At 36.5% G+C, this 16,786-nt stretch overlaps 2 protein-coding genes across 2 annotated transcripts; both read left to right on the top strand.

Moving 5' to 3' along the window:
- Nucleotides 1-3,229: 3,229 nt before the first annotated feature.
- On the top strand, nucleotides 3,230-4,039 carry LOC140844229 (olfactory receptor 52N1-like). Its single transcript, XM_073215709.1, has one exon. The coding sequence runs from the start codon at nucleotides 3,230-3,232 to the stop codon at nucleotides 4,037-4,039; it is 810 nt and encodes a 269-aa protein (XP_073071810.1).
- A 7,643-nt stretch (nucleotides 4,040-11,682) lies between these two features.
- On the top strand, nucleotides 11,683-12,648 carry LOC140844632 (olfactory receptor 52N5-like). Its single transcript, XM_073217713.1, has one exon. The coding sequence runs from the start codon at nucleotides 11,683-11,685 to the stop codon at nucleotides 12,646-12,648; it is 966 nt and encodes a 321-aa protein (XP_073073814.1).
- The last annotated feature ends 4,138 nt before the right edge of the window (nucleotides 12,649-16,786 follow it).

The raw sequence follows: 16,786 nt of genomic DNA, 5'->3' as shown, positions 1-16,786 counted from the left end.
CTTTTCTATGTGATCTAATCTATATTTAAATCCCTCTTTTATATGTTTCATTTCAGATATGAAAAAGTTCTGCTGATCTAGAGTACAGAATGGTGACCATAGTTCAAAATACAGTGTCATACACTTGAAAGTTGCTATGAGAAGAGAGCTTTAAGGTTCTCATCATAATGACAATAATAGAGGGATACTTATGTGAGGTGAAGGATATGTTAACTAATCTATTATGGTAAACATTTTACACTTACCCAATGTTATAGCTTAGTTATATCTCAGTAGAGGTGGAAAAACAAGTATCTATAATAATATATAACAAATATCACATACAATGGTGATTTATTTGATGTTAATCCAGGATTATCTTCTCAGTAATGAATTATACTTTCATGGACTCCCAGTCACTTCAGGGTGTGTTCAAGAGCATACTTAAAAGTCTGAGTGAGTTTTATCAATCAGCAGGCACGGGCACATTATTATGAATTACTGTATGTCACTATAAGCAATTAGCTAACTATTACTTATTCTGGAGCTCTTTTTGTTTTATGATAATGTTTATGTGCTTTTGCATTGTAGCAGAAGTCCACATCTTCATGTGGCTATTTGGAACCAGATTTCCATGTACCCTTTGTAGGCGCTGCAATTCCCAGTCTTCTGTAAACAAAAATGTCCATGGCACTTCTCCTGTTAAACTTTGCTCAGGAGGGATATCCAGCCAGTGAAATACGGCCAAAAAAAAGTTTTTAAAGGGGAAAAGAGAACAAAAATGTTCTTCATTCACAATGAGATGGCACACATCTAGATAATCCAAAATCATATGTACAAATATTATTAAAATTAATAAATGAATGTATCAAGGATACTAAATACAAGATCACATATAAAACTCAGTTATTTTCGTACCAATATTATTTAATCCTTTCTCCAAAAATATCTTTTTCAGTACCCGGTTTTGCATGGCATTGTGCTAAACGTTGAAAATGGTTGAAGATAGGTCTATCTGTCAAAAGGATTTAATTCTGAGAGTCCAAATAGTTTCAGACTATATATGCTCTGTTGTACCTAGCAAAAAATGCCTTCCTAAGCCCTAGACTATGATTTGGAACAAAATAATTCTTAAGAAAATTTCTAGTTGCTGAGCCAGGGTCCTTAGGACCCAGATATATCTGATTCGTAATATCATTTTTCTTGATTATGAACACCATTTGGGACAACAGTTCTCCTCTGAGACTATAGTAGAAGATAGTAGCCATTGATCGTTCCCAGTGCCTCAGCTTTGGAATATATCACACACAATACACATACGCGTGTGCACACCCACGCACACACAGAAGAAAATGCTCCCTCCTCTACCTGCTTCCTCAGGATCTCATTATAGACCCCAGCTCTCTCCTGCAGGGCCAAAGAGCATCACATAGACCTAACCCTGGATACACCGTCAGTTTCTTGAAGAAGTGCAGTAGCTTTAAGGGTGAGCAGATTTCTGAATTGGGGGTACATTCTTCTATAAAAGTGTGGGTGTGGATTATGATGGTTGAGGGGGAGGAGGCATAAGAGAGTTGTCAGATAGGGTAGTTCTAACTTTTGAAAAGGCACATTGTACCTACTATAAGGCTGCTTTTACCTTCGGTTGTCTGTTCCATTTCATTTGGGATAAAACACTCATGTTGCAACTACTCAAACATAACTGTGGGAATATTCTAAAGAGAGGTTATCAGTCCCACTGGCTGTGGAAGCTAAAAACAGCTTTTTTGAGAGAAAATAATTTATACCATGGTGGGAGAAAACAGAAAAATGCTAACAACCTTATTCTATAATTTTCTGTTTTTTATCTACTTTTCCTTATCAGGACTCGCTTTCATTTCACATCATAGTTATGATATTTGAATCACGTCACAGTTCAAAGGGCCCCTAGCTCTGATCTATTCAGACTTCATCTTTCAAAAAATATGGATATGAAATTTTATAAAAGACACATATAAAGAACAGAGAATACTCTCATACAATCTTAAATTTCCATGACACACCTCTGAAATGGCAATCAAGTCACACCTCATATCTTCAGTGGGTACTATAAACTTCAGCAGTGATATTTTTGCTTCAAAGAGTCTACTTTTCTTCCCATAGCCCCGATATAGGATCATCCACCTCCTCAGAATATTTGTGCACTTTTTAAAACACAGCCCACTTTTTCAGGCTGGTGCATCTTACCTGCATTCTTCCTGTAGTCTTTGTTCTTATTTCCCCACAATAAACACTCAAACATTCTTCTCACTACTCATGAGGGTATTTTTTAGTCATTCTCTCACAGCTTGTTTTGCTATGGAGTTTTTAAAAATACATCAAGCATCTTTATGTTAAAAAACCAGCTTTGGAGATTATGTAGCCTGAAAAATATTTGATTCTATGGCTTTCTGAAGTTGTGATATATATAGAAAGTAAAGTACTAAGTTTTAAAGGAAATGCCAGTTGTTTTATTTTAAGATGATGAGTATCCCCACAGGCATTGGATTAGACTCTAGAGTGCATCAGAAGAGATTCAAACCTTAGAAAAACATTAACTTCTCATAAGTTACTGCATTTCCCATGACTGTTCACCATCTATTTATTGTATTATTAGTAGGGGGATTATTACTTTTTTACTTTTAAGATCATTCTATGATTTATACTTTTTTTGAATTTAGGGTTTTATTTTGTTTTGTTTTGTTGCATACCAAAAAGGTGATATTTGGCCTGAACTAGGTTGAAATCATTGTCGGTATGTCCACCAGGTGATACTGATTAATGTCGAAAGGTGGGCCCTTAAGAACCACTGACCACAGTTAACATTTAAGAATGGAATAAGCATCTCTGAATAAGATGATGAGCACCTAGAACACAGTCAATATTAAATCAAACCTTGGTTATTCAATGCAGTTGGTCAGTTAGTGGTCAACTTCAGCCTAAAGAATCGACTGCGTGAACATACAACCCCCAATCCATGCAGACCCAGCACATGGACTAGAATCTGTCAGCTCATCTTGTCAATGCTGAATGCTTAAGGCATGGATCCAAACAGTGCTGATGTCACTTATCAACTTGGGAGACCATATGTGGTGACTGATCTACAGGAAGGACAAATTAACCATTATGGGGAAGAAAATCCTGCTTTACAGTTACTCTCTGACTTCACTTTTTTTTTTCTGCTTTCAGAGCAATTGTGTAACAGGTGTACCATGAAATTCCAACAGTTGTTATGTCATTTCTAAATGGCACCAGCCTAACTCCATCTTCATTCATCTTAAATGGCATCCCTGCGCTGAAAGGGGTACATTTGTGGATCTCCTTTCCCCTGTGCACCATGTATAGCATTGCCATCACAGGGAACTTTGGCCTCATGTACCTCATCCATACTGAAGAGGCTTTACACAGACCTATGTACATCTTCCTAGCCCTTCTCTCCTTCACAGATGTGCTCATGTGCACCAGCACTCTGCCCAACACCCTCTGCATATTGTGGTTCAACCTCAAGGAGATTGATTTTAAGGCCTGCCTGGCTCAGATGTTCTTCGTACACACCTTCACAGAGATGGAGTCTGGGGTGCTCATGCTCATGGCCCTGGACCGCTATGTGGCCATCTGCTACCCCCTGCGCTATGCTACTATCCTCACTAATTCAGTCGTGATACTGGTTATCCCTTTCACTTTCCTCACCAAGCGCCTTCCATACTGCAAGAGCAATGTCATACCCCACACCTACTGCGACCACATATCTGTGGCCAAGATATCCTGTGGCAGTGTTAAGATCAATGCCATCTATGGTTTGATGGTTGCCCTCCTGATTGGGGGCTTTGATATACTGTGCATCACAATCTCCTACACCATGATTCTTCAAGCAGTTGTGAGTCTGTCATCAGCAGATGCTCGACAGAAAGCTTTTAGCACGTGCACTGCCCACATCTGTGCCATCGTCATCACCTATGTGCCAGCCTTCTTCACCTTCTTTACACACCGTTTTGGGGGACGCACCATTCCTCCACTCATACACATTCATTATCATGGCTAACCTCTATCTCATGCCTCCCACAATGAACCCTATCGTGTATGGGGTGAAAACCAAGCAGATAAGAGAAAGTGTCATTAGGTTCTTGTTGAAAGGAAAGGAAAATTCTCATAGCAGTTAAATAGAGTCCTCTCCTAACCAGGCTGCATTCACTCCAAATGAAAGCAAATATTCGGCATAGGAAATACTTGCGTATGACTTTTATTCTTCTATCCCATTTTGAAGGAGTACCACTATGCTCCTGTAGGCAAAGACCCACTTTCTGCAATTCCATTTTCCTCAAAGCCTCTTTACATATAGGGGACTACAAAGTTCAATTCATTTAATCTTCAACAGGCATCTCTCTCCTGAATGACTGCGTGCACAACTTCATGGCATAATGGTTGGATCTCTAAGACTGGAGTTGAATTTTTTAAATTTAAAAATCCGGCAAAACATGAGCTGTATACATCAGTGTCTGTGCTAGTTTATGTATCTCAGCATTGCCCTGCCAAAATCAACTGGAGTTCATTGTTATTTCCTGAGTTCTTATTTCCTGCTTCCCTTCCCAAGTTTGTCAGCTGTATGATCCAGCAATGCATGCATATGCTAACCAGAAACTTCTAAAGGATGTAAGTTGCAACACATTCATACTACCCAAAGCTATGTTTATCAAAATGAAACTGAATAACTAACTGTGCTCTACTCAAATAAAATGTCACATGAACAAGACAAATTGATACATAGTGCATGATTTCACTTTTAAAGTTCACAGGCGGGCAAAAGTAATTCATGGTGTTAGAAATTAGGATGATGTTGACTTGGGAATGAAAGTCCAGGTTATGATCGCACAGGTAAGAGGAGGTACTTCTAAAGTGCTGCCAATGATTGAGTTCCTGCCCTGCAGGCTAACTACAGGGTGGGTCTACTTGGTAATATTTCATGAAGCTCTACCCTTGATCGGTGCTTTTTTTGGAGTGCATAATATACTTCAATAAAGCATTCATTTAAAATAATATGCCTCAGCATACTCTCTGACCTCTCTGTAAAATATTTTCTTCCTTGCATCTTGTGCTATCTATCTATGGCTTTCAAAGTAGATGCACTTCCTTGACTTTTAGAATTATGTGAATTTCATGTAATATGTATATTTGTACAAATTATAACCGAATAACACAGAGAAGTTAATCATTAAAAAAAACCAAAGTCTCCATCTTGAAAATCTCTTCCATATAGTTCCTTTGCAAAGATAACCTCTTAAGAATATTAAGTGTATGTTTATATTTTTAATTTGAAGTATCATTGATATACAATTATTGTTGACTACCTTTTCCACTCCGAGCCATGTTTGAACTTTAATTGAATTGCCAACTACTCTCTATATACAATGAAGATTTTAACTAAATTGCATTATCTATCACCTCTGTGTGATTGGTATATGTGTGTGTATATAATCTATGCATATACAGATATGTAATCATATGTACTATACACTGCACATGCACATATTTACACAAAACATACATGTATATTAAATATTTTATAATAGCGATCCTGATAGATGTCAAATGATGTCCTATTTTGGTTTGATTTGCATTTCCCTGTTGATTAATGATACTTAGCATGTTTTCATACACCTGTTAGCCAGTCGTATGTTCTCTTTGGAGAAATCTCTGTTCAAGAACTTTGCCCAATTTTTAATCAGATTATTAATTTCTTTGCTGTTGAGTTTTAAGGGTTCCTAATATATTATAGGTATTAACCATTTATTAGGTTATGTTTTGCAAATATCTCCTCCTAGTCCACAAGTTGCCTTTTTACTCTGTTGTTTGCCTCCTTTTTTTCATTAACACCATCCCATTTTATTTCTTCCCAGAATTTGTTGAAATCTCCATTCATTGCTTATCAGTTTGCTTGATTGCTTTTCTTAAATACTCTTTGCTATTATGTGTCTCTTTGCACTTTGTTACTTTTAATGCCTGGAGGAATATAGTACTCTCCTCTGTTTTAGCTCATTATCACACCACTACTTCTGTTTAGTTGACAAGGATTATTTTGTATAAATACTTAAAGAGAGTGATTTGAAAAAAAAACACATATAACTTCATGTGTAAGTTGTAGAGAATGTATTTGTCCTTTTAAAAATATTTTCAAATGCTTTAATTTACATACAACATTGTAGAAGTTTAAGGAATGCGTGTCTTGTTTTGATACATATACATACTGCAAAAGATTAGCACCATAGATTTAGCTAACACCTCCATCAGGTCACATAATTATCCTTTCTTTTCTGTGGTAAGAACTATGCAACTTTGAAGTTCATAATACATTATTGTTGTCTATAATCACTATGCTGTGCAATAGATCTCCAGGACTTATTTATCTGTCAATTCTTAGTTTGAACCCTTACACAATGTAAACCCAAATCCCCCACAGTCTCTGGTAACCTCCATCCTGCTCTCTGTTTTTATGAGTTTGGCTTTTTTAGATTCCATATATGCATATATATATATATACACATATGGATATATATGGAATACGTATAGATATATATTTTTATGTCTTTCTCTACCTTATTTACCTCACTTAGCGTAATATTCTCAAGATCCATGCAGGTTTCCTTTTATCATGGAAATATTACTTGTATGAGTATATAAATAGAAGCATTCAGTAATTAAATAGTCTGTGAATAATGATCCTGAGTTTTCAATACATACATAATATTAAATTGTATGAGTATATAAAAAGAAACATTCAGTAATTAAATAGTCTGTGAATAATGATCCTGAGTTTTCAATACATACATAATATTAAATTGTATGAGTATATAAAAAGAAACATTCAGTAATTAAATAGTCTGTGAATAATGATCCTGAGTTTCCAGTAATATTGGAAATTAATGGAAGTAAAGACACACAAAATTCTAATAGTACATGTTTCTGCTATCAGAGGTTAGTGTTATTTTTACATGATTTTATTGTTACATTTTTCTTTTTTTATTTAATGAGTTTAGTATTTCAGAAATAGAATAACAAATACTTATAAAATCACACACACATATACACTTTAATTTTTAATTGCCTTAGACTAGAATTTCCAACTTCTAATCATAATGGTGAGATATATGTACCATGGGAATTACTTTCTGGAATGCCCTCATTTGGGGATCAACATTTTGCCCAAATATATGAAGCTTGGTATCATGCTTTCCTCTATGGCTCTGTGGTCTCTGAGGTTTGTAAGCTCTGTTTCACCTTGAGACTTGGAAATCCTGAGGATATGAGATTATGCCTGTTTCCTGTGGGAAGCCAGGTAGACCAAGCCCTTCTGATCTAAGCCCTAATAAGGTAAAACCAGGGTGCTGCCATCATACTCATTCCTGGGCCCTCTCCCTGGCATGAGCACCCTTCACATTCCTTATTGTCTGGAGCTGCAGTGTAGGTAAGGTAATGCCTTCTGCACATTTTGATCCTAGGTTTACTGTGTGACAAAGCCTAGTCTTTTTGCAGTTGGCCCGTGTTATCACACAGATCAAGGACCTTGCCCTAGAGAAGATGTTGTTGATGATGTCTTACCTGGAGAAAATTAAGAGGCACTTGTTCATGCCACGCTGAAAGCAGAGAGAGTACTCTCAAGGGATGTGTGCTCTGGTGTGGGCAAGGGAGAAACTAGATGCTCCTAAATCTCCTTTTGACGATACAAAATTTTTCTCTTTGTATTTATTCATTTCCACAAATATGTGGTTTAAAGACAGAGACAGAGAATTAGGCAATAATCATCCAAAGATGCCTTAGATCAGGGAAACATAAATAGGAACCTCCTTTTCCCTCCAAGTCTCTGGTTCACCCTTCCCCACCACCTTTCTTTCCATCCATTGAGTCACACAGTTTACAATCTGAAAATCTAACTGGAATTTACTTCTTTTTTAGTCCAGGCATTGTCCTTTATCATGCAGTGATATAGGTTGCAGATTTTCCTATCTATTAAAACAGCCCACAGGAGAGTAAAGGGATATGATCAATCTGTAAATAGTTCTAAAACAGGCCCCAGGTTACCATCATCACCATGATAAATGGGGAAAATACGGTGCCAGAGAAGAAGAAAGGTGACTTTCAAGTAGAGAAACTTGTTTGGCTGATGGGAGAAAGGGTTGTGTTTCACCAGCACTTAGCATAGTGAACACAAAATTCTGTGTCTTTGAGCAAGCTGTTGAATATACTATGTTTTTACAGATAAAAGGACTATACTAATATTGAATTGGTAGATTCATTTTAAGAATGTAATTGAATTTAAATTTGAGTTTAAAGAATAAATAAGTCAATATATTTAAATAGGCAAACATAGCCAAATAACTTTACAATTATTTTTTTCTGCAGGCCTGTGAATAAATATTTCAATCATTGTGCAAGTTGGCAATTTATGCATACGTTAATCTAAAAAAACACAGAGTAGAGGTACAGAAAGGTCTTATGTTGAGTTCCAAAGGGTTCTTTTCCTGGACATGGTAGATGCCTGATAGAATTTTTAAAAATCTGACAAATGTAATTGTTTAACTTAACACTGAGTCCATACACTTGAAATATTCAGACTCAGTGTTGACACAGTGTGCCACTGAAAAACTGAACTTGGTATCTCAGGAAAATACTTCAGAACAGTAGCAACAAAAAAACAGGTGAAACAGTCTCAGAGAATCTGGATCTGTCTTTTGTAGATCCAGCTTTTCCCTGACATTCCTGTCCAGGGGGTATGGGAGTGATTCTTAAGATGCCTGAGAGAATTTTATTCTGTGTCCCAGACCCTACATTCCTTTAAAATGCTGTTTGTGGCCATTTCTAGAGAAGCATAGCATGTAAACGAGAAAGAAGTGGAAAAGCAAGCCTCCTGGGCTGTCCTAGGCCCTAAGCACTGATTCATCCTGATATTTCTGCAGGTGGGATCAGGTGAATCTAAAGGAGCCGGTTTTGTGTTTTAAACAGCCCAAGGCCACAATGGGTACTGCACATGCTTTGTGTCAAATGGTTGCCCAGCGTGGAATGAGGACACAGTGGAAGCAGCAGTAAAGCAGTAATCACTGTACTTGCCGTCAGACCCTGGAGGCTTAGACACCTGGACCAGGTATGTACTTGACTGTCACGAAGGACGGGAGAGACATCGTGACTGATGTGAGGGGGTATGGTGCAGCAAATCTTTTTATACTATGTGTAGATGTGTGTCCTTTTTGTAGGTGTGTATGCTTTTTTGTAGTACAGTGAATTGCTTTGTCTCTTTTATTGAACAGGCCCCATGCAAGACTGAAGGAAGCAGCTGAGGTGGGCTTCTCTTCCTGGCATTACTGTACTTCCAGTTCTTCCCTATATTCTGCCTTCATTTATTTGCTTCTCCTGGACCACAGGCTTTAAGCAAGGCAGTGGGGAGGGTTCAGGGTAGTCTGCATGGTCCTCGTAACAAACTGCCTTGCCCTTTGAAAGAGAAGGTGTGAATCATCCCAGATACTCCTCTTGTTCTTTCCCTATAATATGGTTGGAGTACTTGTCAAGGAGAAATTATGAGAAGCAGGAAATGTAGCAGACCAAAGACAGAAACATGAAGCCTCATATTTTCCAAGAAAATAAACAAGCAAACAAATAAATTCAAAAACAAATGAGTGGAAAAATATATCATTGAGCCACTGTTTGTTAGAATTTATGAAGGATTTTGTTTGGTGGAGCAGATATGACATCTGAACTAGGAAAAACTGATTTCACTCTGAAGTAACCACTTGTAGCTGTGGGCAAGCACATTAAACATACTGTATTAGGTCAAGGAATTTAGTGACAATAGCTTATCCTCGACTTTCTGGATGCACAGTATCTTAAAAAGAAGTGACTTTCTATCTCAGTGTTCAAAGACTTATCCAGGTAAATGTGTGGCAGAGAGATGTTCAAGTAAGGGAAGGAAATTCAGCCAAGTCAACATAGGGTTGTAATATATGTAGTATTTTTGGATTAGCAAGTAGTCCAGTAAAGTTTAAATATGAAATGCTAGGATACAGTGACCATATGCTATATGTTATCTTCCAAACCAGGACAATTTTGGATGGTTAGGGAATGGAAAGAAATAAAATGGGAAAGAGAAAATGAGACCTAAATTGTACCTTATTGAATGCCATGTCAAGAAATTTGAGCCCTACCCTTAAATTAATGGGAAGACATGGAAGGATATTAAGCAGTGGGTTAAATGTCTTCAACAGTATGCTATAGGATGAGTTTGATTCTAAAAATACAAGAGAAAAAGCAGAGAATAGGTGGATGCAGGCAGTTGGTGTTTAAGAAACGGAGTGGAGATTGGAAGGGCTGATGGTAGAAATGTTTCTCTGGTAAAAATACAAATCCTTTCTTGCCTGAGGACTGAGGAAGAATAATATACATGCTGAGGTGACCTAGACTGAGTAAGAACCCAGACACTTTGAACTGTAAGGAAATTATACACAGATGAAGTAGAGGCATACCTGCGATCACAAAGGTGCTGGTAGATCAGTTAGAAGATGATGATAGAATTATCCAATAGGCAGAACTCAGGAATGAGTCTATTTTGGGAACATGTGAGTTTGAAGGGATATGTTTATTCGTGGACATGGTGAATTTAAACTGTCCATGGACATTTAAGATGGAAATATCCAATATGCATTTAGAAGCAAGATTCAACAATTGTGACACAGCTTTCTTATATTATTAATTACCTGAAAATGATCTTCATGTTGGCTGTAGAGTGGATATATTTTCAAGAGACAGAATAAAGACAGAGTCCAGAGAATATACTTCTCACGAATTATATAAAAACAGACCCCATGGAAAAGAAATACATGACCTCCATGACATTGGTGGGGGCTGGGTCAGGATTTATAGGAGGATTTCTCATTTTTCTCTTTCATGACACAATCAAGTTAGATTGATTTTCATGGCCACTATCCTTGAGTCTTATGTTTATGCAGTATCTACACTTGCATTGCAAATCAGTATATCTAATCCTTCAGGATCCTAACCCCAGAGTAAAATAAATTTCTGCTTATTTTTCAGAACTCTTTAGGTAGCCTCCCATGATAGATGAGCAACTGGGGTTTCAAGAGTGAAATAATTCTCACCAAATCATAAAATTGCTAAAGAAAGAGGTTGAGATTTGAAATCTTACTTGGTATAAATAATTTTCCTATTACATATTGCCACATAAAATTAATGTAATAAAGTCTAGGCCATCCCCCATGGAATTATAACTTGCTATCATAAGCTAAGAATTCTATCAAACCAGGTTACAGAATAAAGAGATTGCATAAATATTAAAGTCATGTATGAATACTGTTTATGTCCCTGAATCTAGTTTTATGGCATTCAATATTTGATCTCCTTCCATTTGATTAAAAAATACAATTACAACTTTGTAATTATGGCTTTAAAATTACACCTAGAGAGCTTATAAAACTTAAAATGTATTACCCGAGATAGAGTGTTATTTAATAAATGGTGTATCTTCATAGTCCCTGTTATTCTAAATTGTTAGTACTATTGTAAATGTAATTTTGTTCTGAGTTTACATTTACAACCTCAAGGATGATCTGAATTAAATTTCTATTTCTTCATTCCTTCTCCTCAGGATAGAGACTTCTGGAAAAATAGAGTTCTACTGAATTAGTTATGCTATTTTCCAACAATTTATATGTTGCCCCCAAATCTTTTATTCTTAATGGTATTCCTGGTCTAGAAAGAGTACATGTATGGATCTCCATCCCATTTTGTGCAATGTATATCATCTCCCTTTTGGGAAACCTTGGCCTTGTGTACCTCATTCATCACGAGGAGTCCTTACATCGTCCAATGTATTTCTTTCTGGCCATGCTGTCCCTCATTGACCTCTTTACCTGCACCACTACTTTACCCAATACACTGTGCATCTTCTGGTTCAATCTCAAAAAAATCAACTTCAATGCTTGTTTAGTCCAGATGTTCTTTGTCCATGGGTTCACAGGTGTGGAGTCTGGGGTGCTCATGCTCATGGCTCTGGACCGCTATGTGGCCTTCTGCTACCCATTGCGTTACGCCACCATACTCACTAACCCTGTCATTGCCAAAGCTGGACTTGCCACCTTCCTTATGGGCGTGTTGCTGATGATTCCTTTCCCATTCTTGGTCAAACGTTTGCGCTTCTGCCAAAGTAATGTTATCTCCCATACATACTGTGACCACATGTCAGTGGTGAAGTTGTCCTGTGCCAGCATCAAGGTCAATGTCATCTACGGTCTGATGGTTGCCCTCCTGATAGGAGTATTTGATATTTGCTGTATATCAGTATCTTACACCATGATCCTCCGAGCAGTGGTCAGCCTCTCATCAGCAGAAGCTCGGCAGAAGGCCTTCAGCACCTGCACTGCCCACATATCTGCTATCATCATCACCTATGGTCCAGCCTTCTTCACTTTCTTTACCCACCGTTTTGGGGGACACACCATTCCCCCTTCTCTTCACATCATTGTGGCTAATATTTATCTACTTCTTCCCCCAACTCTAAACCCCATTGTCTATGGGGTGAAGACAAAACAGATCCGATACAGTGTCATAAAGTTTTTTCAGGGTGAGAAAGATATAAGTATTCAGGACAACTGAAATGAGAACAAAGATGAATGAAAAACAAGGAATAAACTCATGTGTGACATCATTCATTCATTCCCGTGTGGTATTGTAGATATTCCATGACGTATCTGAATATGTTTTCTGCAACTGTAAATTTATACCTGATTCTCAGTTTATAGTCCAGTGCCTTTCTTTTATTTGTTGTCCATTCCCAGTTTTAATCAGATCATTGATAGGGGCTCACTACAACTTTGTCTAAATGTATCCACATCAAGAAATTTTCTTAACTTCTATGAGTGTCCTTAATTGTCCTGTCTATATCTGTAATCCTCCCTTTAGATGAGGAATGAAATGGCTTCTCAGGACATTTTGAAGATGGAACAGCCTTTGAAACTGAAATTCAGTTCATGAATTATACTGATAAAATACAGGTAAAAATGGCAATCATGGCTTTTAATAGGATGGCATTAGTAAACCTCATATTGTAAAAGCTGTGCAGACCAATTTACTTGAGAAATAAAGAATACAAATAATACATTGTCTAGCCCTCAAAATTAAATGCAACATATAAGTCAAAACATCTATACTGTTTTCTGTATATTGACTTATTTTTTGCAGTTATTTACTGATATCAGAATTTTTTCTGTTGAATAAACTTACTTTTTAATACCCATGAACACTACAGGAATAACGCTCTCAATTATCGTATATATGTGAAAACGTCCTGGGTATAGTCTGCCCACTATAATCTCTCATCTCAGTACTATCTGTTCCCTGGCTCACATTTTATCAAGGATCTATTTCCAGGTTCTTCCACTTTTATTTCTGGATGGTCTAATGCAGCATTTGTTGAGATGTTGTCCATGGACCCCTGAGGATCTCATGACCATTTGGGGGAAACTATGATATCAGCTGTACGGTCACAACCATTTTTGTATTTTTAGTAAGGCACTTTTTGCCTTTTTCAACTTAATTCTCTTACTAATATATAAACCACTTTTCCAAAATGCACACGATACATGATTATTTTTGTAAAACAAACGATGTCAACATTTGGAAGATCTGTATAACTCAGTGAGCCACTGTTTCCAAGTGATGAATGTTTGGTGTTACAAAATGATGCACGTGTGAAGTGTAATTCCAGTGAAAGATAGACCGGTGGATTTTAATGCAACAGACTACCAAACATTCACTGATGTGGTATCAGATTCTACATTGCAAATAGCTGAAAAGGAATTAAAAAGTCAACTCCACCCTCTTCCAACTATATGAAGGTCATATTTTCATCAACAATAGTGAACAACACAACCTACTTCAAAAGGTCGTGTGCAGAAGCAGATAGGCCAGTCTAGATTTGTCTTTAAATTAGACATTAAAGTATTTGCAAAAATGTAAAATAAGGCTCTTACTGATTTTGTTTTGAAAAATATACATATTTTTCATAGAAATATATTTTATGGTAGTGTCAAAGCTTTATTATTTCTACTTTAAAATTATAAGGAAATTCTTTTTAAATTTATGGTTTCATATTGAATGTTTAATATTTATGGTATGAAACTCATAAACAAATGCTCTTCAGTGTTTCAGTAAAGTTTGATGAGGTAAATTGGGTAGTAAGATTGACAATTTTGATACTTTCATATATTTAATATGTTGGGATATTAAATTCAATAAAGAATGTAAAAGTATATGTTCAATAATTTAATATACTGGGAATTGATTTAATATATTGAGACTCAATTCAGCTATAATTTCAACTGTTTCCATGTGATCTTTCTTTTATACCTTTTCCTGAATTTGACATATAATTTATTGGAGTACAATGCACAAATCTTAGGTATGTCTATTTTACCAACAGCCAGACCCAAGCACAGAACATTTCAGCACCCCATGGGCTTTCACTGGCCACCAAAGGTAACCACCGTTTTTCCCTCAGCGTCTTAGCTTTCCTTGTGTCTTTTTAAAACTTGCTTAATAGAAATAAGACAGGATATACTCTTATGTGTCTAGCTTTACTCACTCAACAGTGGGTTTTTGAAATTCATCTATATTGCTTTTACATAGCAGTATCTCATTGGTTTTCATTGCTCTGTAGTATTACAATGTTTTATATAGTTTATACATGAAATCACATAAAACCGCACATACACGAATATAAGTTTGCTATTATTTTTGCTATAGTGCAAATATATAGTGTATTATCCAGGAATATAATTTGGGGATCATAGATACTGCTAAACAGTTTTCCAAACTGTGAATTTACACTCCCACCAGCAACATATGAAAGTTTTAGTTGCTTCACATCCTGCCCAAAACTGAGATTGTCAGTTCTTTTCATTGCAAAAATTCTGTGTATTTAGTGGTGTCTCATGGTGGTCCTAATTTGCCTTTCCCTATTAACTGATGCTGTACAACAGTACATACGAATGTTTCTCATTTAGATATTCTCTTTTATCTAAGTCTTCTACAAATTTTTCAATTGAATTTTCTAATGTGTGCATATTTGTATTTCTTTTGTTAAATGCATTCATTGCAAATTGCCTCTCCATCTCTCTCTTTCTCTGTCTCTATCTCTCTTGTTGAAAGTAATGTCAAATGTACAGAATGTAAAATTGGCATATTATTTTAAAAATACAAAATTTTTCAATTTTCTCAAAAATGTTCTATAGAGTAAGTTTTTGCTCCCCAAGGCAAGGTCTCATCCAAGAGAAAAAATCATACTTGGCTATCATCTTGAATCTTTTTTTTTTTGAGAGGGCATCTCTCATATTTATTGATCTAATGGTTGTTAACAACAATAAAATTCTGTATAGGGGAATCAATGCTCAATGCACAATCATTAATCCATCTCAAGCCTAATTCTTGTCAGTCTCCAGTCTTCTGAAGCATAACGAACAAGTTCTTACACGGTGAACAAATTCTTACATAGTGAATAAGTTCTTACGTGGTGAAGAGTACAAGGGCAGTCATCACAAACTTTCAGTTTTGATCACGCATTATGAACTATAAACAATCAGGTCAAATACGAGTATTCGTTTGATTTTTATACTTGATTTATATGTGGATCCCACATTTCTCCCTTTATTATTATTATTATTATTATTTTAATTTTTAATAAAATGCTGAAGTGGTAGGTAGATGCAAGATAAAGGTAGAAAACATACTTTAGTGTTGTAAGAGAGCAATTGTAGATGATCAGGTGTGTGCCTGTAGACTATCTGCTAATCCAAGCTAGACAAGGGCATTAAAACATCCACGGATGCAGAAGATTTCTCTCAAAACAGGAGGGGTGAGGTTCTAAGCCTCACCACTGTTGATCCCTAATTTCTCACCTGATGGCCCCCCTGCGACTGTGCCTGTCTTAGGTTTTTCCTCCTTTGAGGAATCTTACCCGTCTCTGGCTAACCAGTCATCTCCCGGGGCCATACAGGGAGATATAAAGTTGGTAAGTGAGAGAGAAGCCATATTGTTTGAAAAGGTTAGCTTTTTACTTCTTTGCAGATTTATGCCCTGTGGCTTCTATGCCCAGCATTTGTCTTGAGGTATCTTTACCACTTGGAGGAATTATGATACTCGGTAAATTCGATATGAGGCACGAATTCTATTTAAAGGTTGTAATTAGGAAGGAAGAAGAAAAGCTATAGAGGTAGCAGATGCAAGAAAACATGGGAAGATTGATTATTTCTTTGACATAACTTCTTGTAGAGTAACTTAAGCATGTATACATTTAAAACTATTAACTAAATTGCGCACACACATTAACATAATAGGAATACAGTTACATAACCAAAGCAGATCTATAATTACCAGCCATCTCCAGTGAAGCCAAGAAAACCATTAGGGACCCTAGGCATTTGTGAAAATTTGTCTATGATATGATGGATATTGTCCAACTGTACTTGAACAGTCTGAGAGAAATCAGACAAATTAAAACAACCCATTCCTGGGAACTGTTCACAACCCATATGTTCTTTTAACTGTAGATAGTCTGTAGTCGTAAGATTTTGGAGTACTACAACTTGCACTTCTGTTAATTCTTGGGTGAGTTCCAACAGTATAGATCCAGTCAAATTTGTTGTTTTACTGTATGCACAGGCCAGCTTAGATATCTCCTTCTTCATTCCAATGGCAAGTCCAAGAACCAGAGGGATGGATGCAGCTACAACTGCAG

The sequence above is a fragment of the Manis javanica genome, chromosome 11, assembly GCF_040802235.1.
Source record: "Manis javanica isolate MJ-LG chromosome 11, MJ_LKY, whole genome shotgun sequence".
Lineage (NCBI taxonomy): Eukaryota > Metazoa > Chordata > Mammalia > Pholidota > Manidae > Manis > Manis javanica.
This window is presented reverse-complemented; position numbering and strand designations above follow the sequence as displayed.

What these genes read in the sequence shown, in the direction of transcription:
- LOC140844229 (XM_073215709.1), top strand. Translation starts at nt 3,230, where the DNA reads ATGTCATTTCTAAATGGCACCAGCCTAACTCCATCTTCATTCATCTTA.
- LOC140844632 (XM_073217713.1), top strand. Translation starts at nt 11,683, where the DNA reads ATGCTATTTTCCAACAATTTATATGTTGCCCCCAAATCTTTTATTCTT.